This window comes from Nerophis lumbriciformis, linkage group LG38 (genome assembly GCF_033978685.3).
Source record: "Nerophis lumbriciformis linkage group LG38, RoL_Nlum_v2.1, whole genome shotgun sequence".
Lineage (NCBI taxonomy): Eukaryota > Metazoa > Chordata > Actinopteri > Syngnathiformes > Syngnathidae > Nerophis > Nerophis lumbriciformis.
In genome coordinates, this window is record NC_084585.2 from 7,375,185 (window position 1) to 7,391,830 (window position 16,646).

The 16,646-nt window shown below is 40.4% G+C and overlaps 1 protein-coding gene across 1 annotated transcript; it reads left to right on the forward strand.

The window, feature by feature from the left end:
• Nucleotides 1-903: 903 nt before the first annotated feature.
• On the forward strand, nt 904-14,654 carry LOC133578314 (uncharacterized). The gene is made up of 4 exons (XM_061932647.2): nt 904-1,035; nt 3,388-3,500; nt 3,600-3,647; nt 12,962-14,654. The coding sequence occupies exon 4, from the start codon at nt 12,987-12,989 to the stop codon at nt 14,427-14,429; it is 1,443 nt and encodes a 480-aa protein (XP_061788631.1). The 5' UTR covers nt 904-1,035; nt 3,388-3,500; nt 3,600-3,647; nt 12,962-12,986; the 3' UTR covers nt 14,430-14,654.
• The last annotated feature ends 1,992 nt before the right edge of the window (nt 14,655-16,646 follow it).

A 16,646-nucleotide genomic window follows, 5' to 3' on the forward strand; every position in this document is an offset into this window, starting at 1 on the left:
TCCGGAATCCATGTTGAGGCACTGAGTGACGTGCCTCAACTGGCTGCTGTTCACCGCACCGTCTCTTCTCAGTATTTGAACGGCAAATGTGAAAATTCAGCGATTTTGAATAAAAATAATCTAAAACTGGTGAAGTTAAATGGAAAATAACTTTATAGTATAATCACTGGATACATATAACAATTAATTTTTTTTCTTTTCTTTTTACATTTTTTTTCTTTCCATGATGGCAGGTGAGGCGGGGCCTCACCTGCCTCCAGTGACTGCACGTCACTGACCTCCAGGCAACTTCAACTCTAAACTAACACCCTCCCCCCTCCACATCTCACCTCCCCGGATTGTAAATAATCAAATGTAAATAATCAAATGTATTTCTAATGTATATACTTGTTCTTATGCTATCTGAACTCACTATGTTCTCTGCTCGCTGTACATATCCTACCAAGTCACACCTACACTGTTTCAATGTCCATTTCTCTGATGATGCAATTGTTGATGACTGAAGTGCTGATATCAACCAAACCCTCCACATCCCACCCCCGGATTGTAAATAATGTAAATAATTCAATGTATTGATGATTAACTTGTGTGATGACTGTATTATGATGATAGTATATATTTGTACCTTGAATTTATTTACGTGGACTTAAAAAAGTTGAAAAACATATTGGGGTGTTACCATTTAGTGGTCAATTGAACGGAATATGTACTGAACTGTGCAATCTACTAATAAAAGTTTCAATTAATCACAAGTTATTTATTTACATTGTGGAATATTTGATTTGTTAAAGATTATTAAGGCCGAATATTGTTGTGAGGACCGGGAGTAAATGTTGCAATATTTGATGTGAAACAGAACATTAATACTGGGAAACAGGATGACCGCGCACGCCGGACTCCTATGGTGGAGGACACTTCCGCTTCCTGGCCGGACTCCTATGGCGGAGGACACTTCCGCTTCTTAGCCGGACTGATGTCGGAAGAAGAAGGAAGAGCTCTGGTGTCTCATTTCTGTCTTAATGTTTACCTTTTCAGGTTGGTACAAATATTTATTTTCACAAATCGGAACGTTTTATGACAAATTTGACGAGCTTTGTGTCGGATTGTAGATGTGAAATATCTTGGTTTGACAAGTCTTTTGTTTGACTTGTTGTAAAATGGCCGCGACTGTTTGCTAAATATATTATTGTGCAAACACACAGCAGTGCTAAATAGGGATGACCCGATCCAAGTTTTTGCACTTCCGATCCGATACCGATATTGTTTTTGCATTCCCGATACCGATACTGATACTGACCGATACTGGCCTATCCGAGCATGTATTAAAGTTTAAAGTTATTTAGCCTACTTAGTTGTCAGAATCATGTTGAAAAGGGTTTTAGTACTCTTGATAACAACTAGCCAGCTGAATTAGGGGAGTTTGAATAATACACAATGGTTGGTAACAAGAAACTGACCTGTTTATTCAAGGAGAAACACAAAATAGACAAAATGATACATGACAAACAGAAATGGCATCATTGAACTAGGGTTGGGCGATATGGCCTTTTTTTAATATTGCGATATTTTAAGGCCATATTGCGATACACGATATATATCTCGATATTTTGCCTTAGCCTTGAATGAACACTTGATGCATATAATCACAGCAGTATGATGATTCTATGTGTTTTGATTGATTGATTGAGGCTTTTATTAGTAGGTTGCACAGTGAAGTACATATTCCGTACAATTGACCACTAAATGGTAACACCCCAATAAGTTTTTCAACTTGTTTAAGTCGGGGTCCACTTAAATTGATTCATGATACAGATATATACTATCAGATATATACTATCATCATAATACAGTCATCACACAAGATAATCACATTGAATTATTTACATTATTTGTAATCCAGGGTGTGGAGGGGGGCGCCGGATGTAAGTGTCAAAAAGACAGCCAAAAGAGTTTGATATGAGAATAAATCTAAAGTTAAAATACAGGGTAGAAATGCACCCATTTGCAGGAAATGTAGTCTTGATTTTCAACATTTTCTTTCAAGGCTTGCATGTCTACATTAAAACATTCTTCTTCATACTGCATTAATATATGCTACTTTTAAACTTTCATGCAGAGAAGGAAATCACAACTATAAAAATCACTAATTTTTTCATACGGTGTTGATGTGGAAATTTTTGCCTCAGCATTTTGATGGTGTGGGCGTGTGGCACCGAATGGAGATAAGCGTCTCGACAGACGTCACAATATTTGAACAATGATGACGAAAACTGTTTTCTCTGTCGTGTCCGTGTGTTGAAAATTGTTATGCGCTTATTTTTTTATTTGATTTTGTGCGTGGCATAGATTTGCTAAACAGTGCGCAATTGCACAGGCGAGCACCTTAGAGGGAGCGTTGCTCGCACGGCTGCGCTAGCATCACAGCTAACGTTAGCCATGCTGCTACCTCTCTGCTCGGGGAGGACGTATACGTATGTGACGTGTGACGTGACAGTATGTGACGTATGTCGTGACAGTATGTGACGTGTGTAAGAAGGTGCGCTTGCTGTCTGTGAGAGGGAGACACAGGAAAGAGTGAGAAGAGCCTGTCGTGTAATGCCAGCAGCGAAAAGCAACTGCGTGAGAATTCACAGACATGTGGATGTGTTGAAGGTGTGCTGGAAAATGCGGAATGGAAATTACGGAGCAGCAGAAAAGTGGAATGTATTATTTAAATTGGTGCGTTGGAAAACACGGACCGGAGTTTTTTTTTAACTGGATCTGGATCGGCATTTTCCCATGCCTTGCCGATACGCAATTTTTGGCAAATATCAGCAGCAGATCCGATCCAAATATCGGATCGGGACATCCCTAGTGCTAAACATATTATTGTGCAAACACACACAGTAGTGCTAAACATATTATTGTGCAAACACACACAGCACTGCTAAATATATTATGTGAAACACACAACAATGCTGCCAAGTTTCAGAAAATGACAAGCGTGAGACTTAAGTGTCATGATGCATGCAATAGAAATGGGCTTTTATTTAACACAAGAGTTGGCCTGATTTAACGTCCTCACCTCCAGTAGCTCTCCCTGCACTCTGGCTAATATTAGTCTCATTTCATCAGTAATCAGACATTTTGAATCGAGAATCGTTTTGAATCAAGAATTGATTCTGAATCGAATCGTTGCCCCTCAGAATTGAATGGAATCATGGGATGCTCTATGGTTCATAGCCCTATCATATGCACATTTTTGCTCAGTGATTAGATATAAAAAGTATGTTGCATTCTCTTAGCCATTGCTTTAGTTAGCTAGCTGTTGCAATAATACTGGTGTGTAAATGGTATTGGATGATATGGTTGATAGTAATGCTGACTAAGTGAAATGTGTTTCCACAGAGAGATAGAACAATCATCATTTATACAGACTGCCAGACACAATCACCCAAGACCTGCTCAGTTGGGACACAACTTTCCATAAAGACTCTCCAAGCACATGTCCAGAAGTAAAGGTTTGTAAAGTACTGGAACTACTAGTAGTACAAGTCGGGTTCCGTAGTATCATTGTAACTAATGTTCCTTTTGTCTTTGTAACAACCCACACTACACAGATAAGTCAAGAAAGTGTCTTCATTGAGAGGCTACAGACCAAACCCCAGGTACCCAGTAGTGCTAAAAAATATAAATAGAATATAAACCAACTGGACATGCATTGCATCGACATCTGGAAGGGTGTTCCCCACATCTGGGTCCCTTTTCAAGGTTTATTCTTTTTCCCTAGCTGTAGTTTTTTTAACTTTTGATCAGGGGATGTCATTGTGAGTAGTCCTGTTGCTTGATGATATATTGACCTATATATTATTGCCGTTAAGTTTATGGAACCAAATTAACCACTGATGTAATGATTATACATAATAATCATGCATGTACAGTGGGGCAAAAAAGTATTTAGTCAGCCACCGATTGTGCAAGTTCTCCCACTTAAAATGATGACAGAGGTCTGTAATTTTCATCATAGGTCCACTTCAACTGTGAGAGACAGAATGTGAAAAAAAATCCAGGAATTCACATTGTAGGAATTTTAAATAATTTATTTGTAAATTATGGTGGAAAATAAGTATTTGGTCACTTCAAACAAGGAAGATCTCTGGCTCTCACAGACCTTTAACTTCTTCTTTAAGAAGCTCTTCTGTCCTCCACTCGTTACCTGTATTAATGGCACCTGTTTGAACTCGTTATCTGTATAAAAGACACCTGTCCACAGCCTCAAACAGTCAGACTCCAAACTCCACTATGGCCAAAACCAAAGAGCTGTCGAAGGACACCAGGAAAAGAATTGTAGACCTGTACCAGACTGTGAAGAGTGAATCTACAATAGGCAAGCAGCTTGGTGTGAAAAAAATCAACTGTGGGAGAAATTATCAGAAAATGGAAGACATACAAGACCACTGATAATCTCCCTCGATCTGGGGCTCCACGCAAGATCTCATCCCGTGGGGTCAAAATGATCATGAGAACGGTGAGCAAAAATCCCAGAACCACACGGGGAGACCTGGTGAATGACCTGCAGAGAGCTGGAACCAAAGTAACAAAGGTTACCATCAGTAACACACTACGCCGACAGGGAATCAAATCCTGCAGTGCCAGACGTGTCCCCCTGCTTAAGCCAGTGCATGTCCAGGCCCGTCTGAAGTTTGCCAGAGAGCACATGGATGATTGGGAGAATGTCATGTGGTCAGATGAAATCAAAATAGAACTTTTTGGTATAAACTCAACTTGTCGTGTTTAGAGGAAGAAGAATACTGAGTTGCATCCCAAGAACACCATACCTACTGTGAAGCATGGGGGTGGAAACATTTTGCTTTGGGGCTGTTTTTCTGCTAAGGGGACAGGCCGACTGATCCGTGTTAAGGAAAGAATGAATGGGGCCATGTATCGTGAGATTTTGAGCCAAAACCTCCTTCCATCAGTGAGAGCTTTGAAGATGAAACGTGGCTGGGTCTTCCGGCATGACAATGATCCCAAACACACCGCCCGGGCAACGAAGGAGTGGCTCCGTAAGAAGCATTTGAAAGTCCTGGAGTGGCTTAGCCAGTCTCCAGACCTCAACCCCATAGAAAATCTGTGGAGGGAGTTGAAAGTCCGTGTTGCTCGGCGACAGCCCCAAAACATCACTGCTCTCGAGAAGATTTGCATGGAAGAATGGGCCAAAATACCAGCTACTGTGTGTGCAAACCTGGTAAAGACCTATAGTACCGTATTTTCCGCACCATAAGGCGCCCTGGGTTATAAGCCGCGCCTTCAATGAACGGCATATTTCAAAACTTTGTCCACCTATAAGACGCCCCGTGTTATAAGCCGCATCTAACTGCGCTAAAGGAATGTCAAAAAAACAGTCAGATAGGTCAGTCAAACTTTAATAATATATTAAAAACCAGCGTGATGTGGGCGCGCACGGAGTCGTATATCAACATGGACGGAGCTGCGTGAAAAAAGCCACCCGGCCTCTTCGCGTAAACTTACCTTAACCACTCGCTCATCTTTTCTTCATCCATCCCTTCGAGTTAGCTTTTATGATGACGCCGGCTGGAAAGGTCTCTTTTGGCAAGGTCTTCCTTTTGAATATCACCATGGGTGGAAGTTTCTGGCCATTAGCATGGCAAGCTAGAACCACAGTGAAGGATGACTTCTCATTCCCTGTGGTGCGAATATTCACCGTACGTGCTCCCGTTGTATCCACAGTGCGGTTCACAGGAATATCAAAAGTCAGTGGAACCTCGTCCATGTTGATAATGTTCTCTGGCCGGATCTTTTTTTCAGCTAAATTGTTTTTACAATATGCACGGAAAGTAGCCAGCTTTTCTTGAAAGTCTTTAGGCAGTTGCTGTGAAATAGTAGTCCGTGTGCGGATGGAGAGATTGCGTCTTTTCATGAACCGGATCCCTGTCGCTTAGTAGGAGCCATTTTGTGGTCTTTACAGATGTAAACACACAAAGGAAATGAAACGTAATATCCGCGCGCTTCTTCTGCTTCTACGCGGGCGGGTGGTTGCTTACAGTAGAAGAAGAAGCGCTTCCTGTTCTATGGGGGCGGGTGCTTACCTTGGCGGTTGCTTGCGTAGAAGAAGAAGCACTTCCTCTTCTACGGGGAAAAAAGATGGCGGCTGTTTACCGTAGTTGCGAGACCGAAACTTTATGAAAATGAATCTTAATATTAATCCATATATAAAGCGCACCGGGTTATAAGCCGCACTGTCAGCTTTTGAGAAAATTTGTGGTTTTTAGGTGCGCCTTATAGTGCGGAAAATACGGTAATCGTTTGACCTCTGTTATTGCCATCAAAGGTTATATTACAAAGTATTGAGTTGAAATTTTGTTATTGACCAAATATTTATTTTCCACCATAATTTACAAATAAATTCTTTAAAAATCCTACAATGTGAATTCCTGGATTTTTTTTTTCACATTCTGTATCTCACAGTTGAAGTGTACCTATGATGAAATACTTTTTAAGTGGGAGAACTTGCACAATTGGTGGCTGACTAAATACTTTTTTGCCCCACTGTATATCCTTTCAAATGCAATAAACCTGTATTTCTCATATTTTAACATTGTAATTGGAATGTAAACTTTAAAATCTCCCCAATTGAATAACACAAACAAATATTAACAATAACATATCCTGCACTACCATGAGCTAATGCAACAAAATTTTGTTCTTATCTGTACTGCAAAATTCAAATTTGAATGACAATAAAAGGAAGTCTAAGTCTCTAAGCCATATACTTTGCGAGCAATTGTTTGCACTTGAATAAAAATCACAACTAAAAGCTCAAATATACACAACTATAACAATAAATAAACTGGCTAAATAAAGTAATGCACTTCAATATTGAACATGTAGGCAGATGTAGACTTGTACATTACTGCCTATTGTTCACAATCATTATGAAAGACAAGACGACAAAAAGTTTTTTTTTGCATTCTAACATGTACAAGTTAGCTCGCTGTAGGTGGCTAGCAATGCAGCTAATGTTAGCAATCAATTCTACCTCTAAACCACTTTAAAATACATCCAAAAACCACCAAACAATACTTCATGTACGTTGTGTAACCTGTATAATAACCAAACTGTAGCAACATTGTTATTGTAAGAGTGAACACTGAGGATCTCTCTCTGTTATGGTATTAGCTGTAAAAGCTAACTACGGAAAAAGATAAGCTAACTTTTACGTCCGCACAAATCACGTCAGAGTCTTTTAATGCACAACACAATGTTGTAAGACAGCAATCTTAATGAGTGAAAAACATGAACAATCATATTACAGTATCTATAAAGTATTTGTTTGTACACAGCTAGCCAGACAGTGTAGTTGTAATAACACAAATGACGTGCTGCGTGTATCATGATCAATATAAAGTGTGATTCACTCGATGGACAGTTGTCTATTTAGTCCAGCTGGCCGGGGACCTTTTTCTGGTTTATTTAGGTAAGCAATCCATTTATGGCGAGATAGCCTGACTCCAAGTTTTACATTTGCAGCTTCGAGTCGCACCAACCTCACTCTCTCGGCTTCCGTCTCACTCTTCCTTCATGCTCGCTTCTACTAGCAGCGGTTCTGGGGCGGCATGGCGTAGCGGTTAGAGCGGCCGTGTCAGAAACCCGAGGGTTGCAGATTCGCTCCCCCGCCTCTTACAATCCAAATCGCTGCCCTTGTGTCCTTGGGCGGGACACTTCACCCTTGCCCCCAGTGCCGCTCACACTGGTGAATGAATGATGACAGCCACGCTTCCGTCAGTCTACCCCAGGGCAGCTGTGGCTACAAATGTACCTTACCACCACCAGGTGTGCATGAATGATAAAAGTAGCTTACCACCACCAGCTTTGAATGAATGATGGGTTCTCACTTCTTTGTGAAGCGCTTTGAGTGTCTAGAAAAGCGCTATATAAATTTAATCCATTATTATTATTATTATTATTATTATTCATCCTCAATATATTCAGCTTCAAAAGTAGAAGGTTGTGAATCTTCATTTGTCCAAAATTGATCGGTCTTTATTGTCTGTTACCAAGTCTGCCATGATTAGAACACACTCGTGTTTCTTTCTACTGAATTTGCATTAAATCAGCTTGTTTTAGCTAATAATCATGCTGCAAGATCTACCATGTTGCATTCAATGTTTATTCATTATTAACATCTCTGCGCTGCTGATTCGTCTCCGCTCGGGATGGTGCCCCACTATGGACTGGACTCTTACTAATATCATACCTGCCAACTACTCCGGTTTTCCCGTAATTAGTACGGATTTCATCAACCTATTCCGGGTTACGGTTGCAGTGATAAAAAATACGGTTTTTCATTCATTAAAAAAAAAATATTTTTAAAAAATGCGCAAGGCTATTTATAGCACCGCTGCCAAGCACGAGGCACCTGTTGCCCATTGTTTCCAAACGAGCGAACGATCATGGAATCAGCCGGAGAAAAATCGCATACGAGTCTTAAACCGAAAAGAAAACTGCAGTCATTCCGTGAAGAATATTCAAAAGCCTATCCGGGAATAATTATCCGTTCCAAAAAGGGTGAAAACTACGCGAATTGCACCTTGTGCAGACAAGATTTTTTCGATCGGACACGGAGGAATTAGCGATGTAAAAGACCACGTTGGGACAAAAAAACACAAGTCTAATGCCGTTGCTAGCGATACAAGTGGAAAACTTTCAACGTTTTTCGGATTTGAGCCACAAAAAGGTAATGACACCAATGTTATCTATTGGAATTGTTTAGTACTGTTATACTGTTAAAAGTGTTTATACTATTTATGCTTTCAAGTCCAAGTTGAAGAAATCTTGTTAAATGTTGACAGCATAACTACCAAAATACAGAAGTATGTCCTTAATATTTTTGCAGTGCTATTTCTGTTGAAAAGTTAAAATGATTACATTAGAGATGTGATGTGCCACTTTTCAAGTGTCTGATGGCTTAAATTAATTTTCATTAATTTTTCATATTTTGAATTCTTTTGAAAGGCTTACAAAAAAAACTACATTTGAATTGTAATTCCATGCTATTGACAGGACTATTAATTTTAATGAAGTTAGCTTACCATGTTTACAGTATGATAATTGTGATAGAAATGTGAATTTTAGGCACAGAATATTTTTTACAATTGAACAAGGCAGTAGATTATACAAGCTTGGACAGAAAGTTAATAATGACACCAATTTTTTTTTTAATGGAATTGTTTAGTACTGTTTTACCATTTGTTTACTGTAAAAAGTGTTTATACTTTCAATTAACAAATTGAAGTCTTGTGAAAGGTTGACAGGATAACTGGCATTAACTGTCAAAATAATTTCAAACTATTGAAGTTAGCTTACAGAATAAACATGTCAATCAACCCATATGATTTTTGCTGTAATATTTTTGTTTTGAAAAGTCACTGTGACTGATAGAAAAGTGATGGTTTTAGCAACATTTTAACCTGTCTGAATGCTAATAATCATTTTGCGTCGGGGGGCGGAACCCCCCACCAGGACTTTGTCCTGGACCTACTGGGGCCTGCGGCCCCTGGACCCTGGCTACTAGGTTTTTCTGATTTCAAAAGTTGGCAGGTATGTGATGATGATGTACGGCCTGAACATGTTTCAACATGTTTGTTGTACTGCTCCCCTTACAGGAAAGCGAAGCCTGGCAATAATTGCAGATAGCCGTTTCCTCGTCGTATTTCTTAGTAAAGTGAAGCCATGCCTTGGAGCGTTTTTTTCCGGTCCATTGTTGTTGCTGCTTCTGTATCTGCCGCCGAATGACTGAGCTACGTCATTTCCTGTGACACTGCGATTCGTTCCCAGGGATTCGAATTAAGAACCAAATATTTTTCTTTACTATAGTGGCTTTGATAACGGGAACCGTTTCTCAAAAAGGGATTCGAATCCATGGAATCGGTTCTTTTCTTATCGAACAATCGGGAGAACCGGTTTTCGAACATCATCCCTGCCCTGCTGATGACATTATCACAACATATGCAGGACAATGTCTCATGCATACCTGCCAACTACTCCGGTTTTCCCGTAATTAGTACGGTTTTCATCAACCTATTCCGGGTTACGGTTGCAGTGATAAAAAATACGGTTTTTCATTAATTAAAAAAACAATTTTTTTTTAAATGCGCGAGGCTATTTATAGCACCGCTGCCAAGCACGAGGCACCTGTTGCCATTGTTTCCAAACGAGCGAACGATCATGGAATCAGCCGGAGAAAAATCGCAAACGAGTCTTAAACCGAAAAGAAAACTGCAGTCATTCCATGAAGAATATTCAAAAGCCTATCCGGGAATAATTATCCGTTCCAAAAAGGGTGAAAACTACGCGAATTGCACCTTGTGCAGACAAGATTTTTCGATCGGACACGGAGGAAATAGCGATGTAAAAGACCACGTTGGGACAAAAAAACACAAGTCTAATGCCGTTGCTAGCGATACAAGTGGAAAACTTTCAACGTTTTTCGGATTTTAGCCACAAAAAGGTAATGACACCAATGTTATCTATTGGAATTGTTTAGTACTGTTATACTGTTAAAAGTGTTTATACTATTTATGCTTTCAAGTCCAAGTTGAAGAAATCTTGTTAAATGTTGACAGCATAACTACCAAAATACAGAAGTATGTCCTTAATATTTTTGCAGTGCTATTTCTGTTGAAAAGTTAAAATGATTACATTAGAGATGTGATGTGCCACTTTTCAAGTGTCTGATGGCTTAAATTCATTTTCATGAATTTTTCATATTTTGAATTCTTTTGAAAGGCTTACAAAAAAACTACATTTGAATTGTAATTCCATGCTATTGACAGGACTATTAATTTTAATGAAGTTAGCTTACCATGTTTACAGTATGATAATTGTGATAGAAATGTGAATTTTAGGCACAGAATATTTTTTACAATTGAACAAGGCAGTAGATTATACAAGCTTGGACAGAAAGTTAATAATGACACCAATTTTTTTTTTTATGGAATTGTTTAGTAGTGTTTTACCATTTGTTTACTGTAAAAAGTGTTTATACTGTTTATACTTTCAATTAACAAATTGAAGTCTTGTGAAAGGTTGACAGGATAACTGGCATTAACTGTCAAAATAATTTCAAACTATTGAAGTTAGCTTACAGAATAAACATGTCAATCAACCCATATGATTTTTGCTGTAATATTTTTGTTTTGAAAAGTCACTGTGACTGATAGAAAAGTGATGGTTTTAGCAACATTTTAAACTGTCTGAATGCTAATAATCATTTTGCGTCGGGGGGCGGAACCCCCCACCAGGACTTTGTCCTGGACCTACTGGGGCCTGCGGCCCCTGGACCCTGGCTACTAGGTTTTTCTGATTTCAAAAGTTGGCAGGTATGTGATGATGATGTACGGGCCTGAACATGTTTCAACATGTTTGTTTTACTGCTCCCCTTACAGGAAAGCGAAGCCTGGCAATAATTGCAGATAGCCGTTTCCTCGTCGTATTTCTTAGTAAAGTGAAGCCATGCCTTGGAGCGTTTTTTCCGGTCCATTGTTGTTGCTGCTTCTGTATCTGCCGCCGAATGACTGAGCTACGTCATTTCCTGCGACACTGCGATTCGTTCCCAGGGATTCGAATTAAGAACCAAATATTTTTCTTTACTATAGTGGCTTTGATAACGGGAACCGTTTCTCAAAAAGGGATTCGAATCCATGGAATCGGTTCTTTTCGTATCGAACAATCGGGAGGACCGGTTTTCGAACATCATCCCTGCCCTTGTATCACCAACACTGTTTACATTGTACACCAATGATTGTAGGACTGTGCACCCTAACAATTATATGGTGAAATTTGCGGACGATACCGTGCTCCTAAGCCTTCTACACAAGGATACGGACCCCTCTGTGTACCAAGACGAGATAGACCTATTTATTAGGTGGTGTGACACTAACCATCTTATTTTAAATGTGACCAAGACACAGGAAATGGTTTTGGATCCGAGGAAAGTGACTGACCATGAGCCAGTGGTCATCAAAAATCAGGAAATCACCCAGGTATCCTCATATAAATATTTAGGGGTTCATATTGATAATCTTCTCTGCTGGAAGACACATATTGACAAACTGTGCAATAGACTGCAACAGAGGCTATATTTTTTTGCAAAGATTAAGATTGTACGGCGTAAGCAGCCACATCATGATGATTTTCTACCGTGCCATTGTAGAGAGCATCATTAGATACGGGATCACCTCATGCTTTGGCAACCTAACCGTTAAGCTAAAAAGCAAACTGGCCGGCATGCATAAAACGGCAATGAAAATCGTAGGGAGGAAAGAATATGAGCCCATACAGAGCATCTATGAGCAGGCAGTTAGGAAAAAAGCTAAGAAAATTATTTCCAACTCACAACACCCACTCTTTCCTGAATATGGAACCCTGCCATCAGGGAGAAGACTCCGGGTCCCACTATGCAAATCTAACCGCCTTAAATTATCATTTGTCCCAGCCTCCATTAAGCTGACCAACAATGTGCAATAGAATTTTAATACATAGGTTAGCACTTTTTTAGCACATAGCACTTTAGAACTAAGCACTTTAGCACACAGCACTTTATCCATGAGCTCTAGTGCAATGCACACTGGTACTTTATCTTTATCTCCATACTGTAGATTTTATGCCTACATCAAAGTGCCACCTATGTCTATCAAGCTCCATGTTCTGATGTTTAAATGTTAGTTGTATGGTTGTGGTTGTGTCTGTGCTTGTGTTTTTGTTCTGTTGTTTTTGGGTATGTTAAGAAAGCAATGATGCACTGTGCCCAAGACAAATTTCCCCGCGGGGACAATAAAGTTGAACCTTGAACCTTGAACCTGCTGATGACATTATCACAACATATGCAGGACAATGTCTCATGGGACCGAGTAAAGCTGGGCTTTTCTAAACCATGTGTTTTTATTCTCATGTCCTGCAGACATCAGCAAGCGTGGACCTCAAGTATGGAGCAGGATGAGCCCCAGCCCCTCTATATTAAAGAAGAAGAGGAGGATACCCCACAAATCAAAGAGGAAGAGGAGGAGCCGCAGTACCGCCACATTAAATGGGAAGAGGAGGGGCCAAAGCAGCCCCACATTAAAGAGGAAGATGAGGAGCCACACTCCACCAACATTAAAGTGGAAGAGGAGGAGCCACAGCCCCCTGCATTAAAGAGAATGAAGAGTCATAGCTTTGTTCACATTAAAGAGGAAGAGGAGGAACGCAACATCAGTCAGGAGGGAGATCATATTGACGGGCGGGTGGAGTTCCCAGTGACTGGTGTGCCTGTGAAGAGTGAAGACGATGAGGTCAAAGGTGAGAATGAGGAGAAGAGAGAGGCTGGTGGAAACCACTGTGGAGGATCACAAGCAGACAAGATCTTAGCTCCACTGTCAGATAGTGACGACACAACGCCGCACTCTTCTGATTCTGAAGACTCTCAAGCTGATAAGACATGTCACACTGACAACACCCGCTTGAAATGTTCCCATTGCGACAAAACCTATATTTACCATAGTCATCTGAAAAGACACATGAGGAGACACACTGGAGAAAAACCTTTTTCCTGTCCCACCTGTGCCAAAAGTTTCAATCAAAAACACAATTTGAAAACACACATGCGGACACACGCTGCAGAAAACCCTTTTTCGTGCTCAGAATGCAGTAAGGTTTTTGCACACAATTGTATGCTGAAGGTACACATGAGAATGCACACCGGAGAAAAACCCTATTCCTGTTCAATCTGCGGTAACGATTTTGCTCGCAGGCAATATTTGACAGTGCACATGAGAAAACACACTGGAGAAAAACCCTACTCCTGCTCAGTATGCGGTAAATGTTTTTCCCGAAATAACGATTTGAAAATACACGTGAGAATGCACACGGGAGAAAAACCTATTACTTGTCCCGTATGTGATAAAAGTTTTACACGAAATAACTATTTAAAAGTACACATGTTAACACACACGGGAGAAAAACCGTGTTCTTGTTCAATATGTGGTAAAGGTTTACCACGGACTTGCGATTTAAAAAGACACATGCAAATGCACACCGGAGAAAAACCTTTTTCCTGTTCTATCTGCAGTCAAGCTTTTTCCAGAACTAGTGATGTGAAAATACACATGAGAATACACACTGGTGAAAAGGCCTTTTCTTGTTCAATCTGTGGTAAAAAGTTTACACGAATCCGCGGTTTGAAAATACACATGATAACACATTCTAGTGAAAAACCATATCAGTGTATAAACTGCAACAAAAGCTTTTGCCAACAAAGAACCCTTGTATTACACATGAGAATACACACAGGAGAGAAAGTGTTGAGTTGCAGTGTGTGTGGTGAACGGTTCTCTTATAAGTACCAGTGTGAGAAACACAAGTGTGCTGCTGAGAACAGCAGCAGCAAATGAAGCTGCAGGATTTGAAATAATCTGTTAAAACTATAACATCAGCACATATAACGTGTGTGACATCATTGTTGTGTGTAACACAATCTTGCTAATATGAGTCGAACATTTGTAGATTAGAAATTTTAGATTGGTGCTTTTTTTACTCAAGTACTTGTATTAATATACAACAGTGTGTACTTGTATTTAAAAATGAACAGAAAATGTTGATTGAATAAGCAGTTTATGTCTATACCGTATTTTCCGCACCATAAGGCGCCCTGGGTTATAAGCCGCGCCTTCAATGAACGGCATATTTCAAAACTTTGTCCACCTATAAGCCGCCCCGTGTTGTAAGCCGCATCTAACTGCGCTAAAGGAATGTCAAAAAAACAGTCAAATAGGTCAGTCAAACTTTAATAATATATTAAAACCAGCGTGATGTGGGCGCGCATGGAATCGTATATCAACATGGACGGAGCTGCGTGAAAAAAGCCACCCGGCCTCTTAACTTAAACTTACCTTAACCACTCGCTCATCTTTTCTTCATCCATCCCTTCGAGTTAGCTTTTATGATGACGCCGGCTGGAAAGGTCTCTTTTGGCAAGGTCTTCCTTTTGAATATCACCATGGGTGGAAGTTTCTGGCCATTAGCATGGCAAGCTAGAACCACAGTGAAGGATGACTTCTCATTCCCTGTGGTGCGAATATTCACCGTACGTGCTCCCGTTGTATCCACAGTGCGGTTCACAGGAATATCAGTTGCTGTGAAATAGTACCGTATTTTCCGCACTATTAGCCGCACCTAAAAACCACAAATTTACTCAAAAGCTGACAGTGCGCCTTTTAACCCGGTGCGCTTTATATATGGATAAATATTAAGATTCATTTTCATAAAGTTTAGGTCTCGCAACTTCGGTAAACAGCCGCCATCTTTTTTCCCGGTAGAACAGGAAGCGCTTCTTCTTCTACTGTAAGCAACCACCCGCCCGCGTAGAAGAAGAAAAAGCGCGCGGATATCACCGTACGTTTCATTTCCTTTGTGTGTTTACATCTGTAAAGACCACAAAATGGCTCCTACAAAGCGACAAGGATCCGGTTCATGAAAAGACGCAATCTCTCCATCCGCACACGGATTACTACCGTATTTCACAGCAACTGATATTCCTGTGAACCGCACTGTGGATACAACGGGAGCACGTACGGTGAATATTCGCACCACAGGGATTGAGAAGTCATCCTTCACTGTGGTTCTAGCTTGCCATGCTAATGGCCAGAAACTTCCACCCATGGTGATATTCAAAAGGAAGACCTTGCCAAAAGAGACCTTTCCAGCCGGCGTCATCATAAAAGCTAACTCGAAGGGATGGATGAAGAAAAGATGAGCGAGTGGTTAAGGTAAGTTTAAGTTTACGCGAAGAGGCCGGGTGGCTTTTTTCACGCAGCTCTGTCCATGTTGATATACGTATGTTTGTGATTGCACATTTGCGTACATTTTGGGAGTGAACAGAGTTGTTAGAACGCTGGTTTTAATATATTATTAAAGTTTGACTGACCTATCTGACTGTTTTTTTGACATTCCTTTAGCGCAGTTAGATGCGGCTTACAACACCGGGCGGCTTATAGGTGGACAAAGTTTTGAAATATGCCGTTCATTGAAGGCGCGGCTTTTAACCCAGGGCGCCTTATGGTGCGGAAAATACGGTAATCCGTGTGCGGATGGAGAGATTGCGTCTTTTCATGAACCGGATCCCTGTCGCTTAGTAGGAGCCATTTTGTGGTCTTTACAGATGTAAACACACAAAGGAAATGAAACGTACGGTAATATCCGCGCGCTTTTTCTTCTTCTACGCAGGCGGGTGGTTGCTTACAGTAGAAGAAGAAGCGCTTCCTGTTCTATGGGGGCGGGTGCTTACCTTGGCGGTTGCTTGCGTAGAAGAAGAAGCGCTTCCTGTTCTACCGGGAAAAAAGATGGCGGCTGTTTACCGTAGTTACGAGACCGAAACTTTATGAAAATGAATCTTAATATTAATCCATATATAAAGCGCACCGGGTTATAAGGCGCACTGTCAGCTTTTGAGAAAATTTGTGGTTTTTAGGTGCGCCTTATAGTGCGGAAAATACGGTATATAGATATTCTTAATTAGGGCCTGGATGGCCCATTGCATAAGGACTCCCAAAGGGAGTCCTTATGCAATGGGACATAAGGACCTATTGAATTTGTAAGGTTTTATTATTATT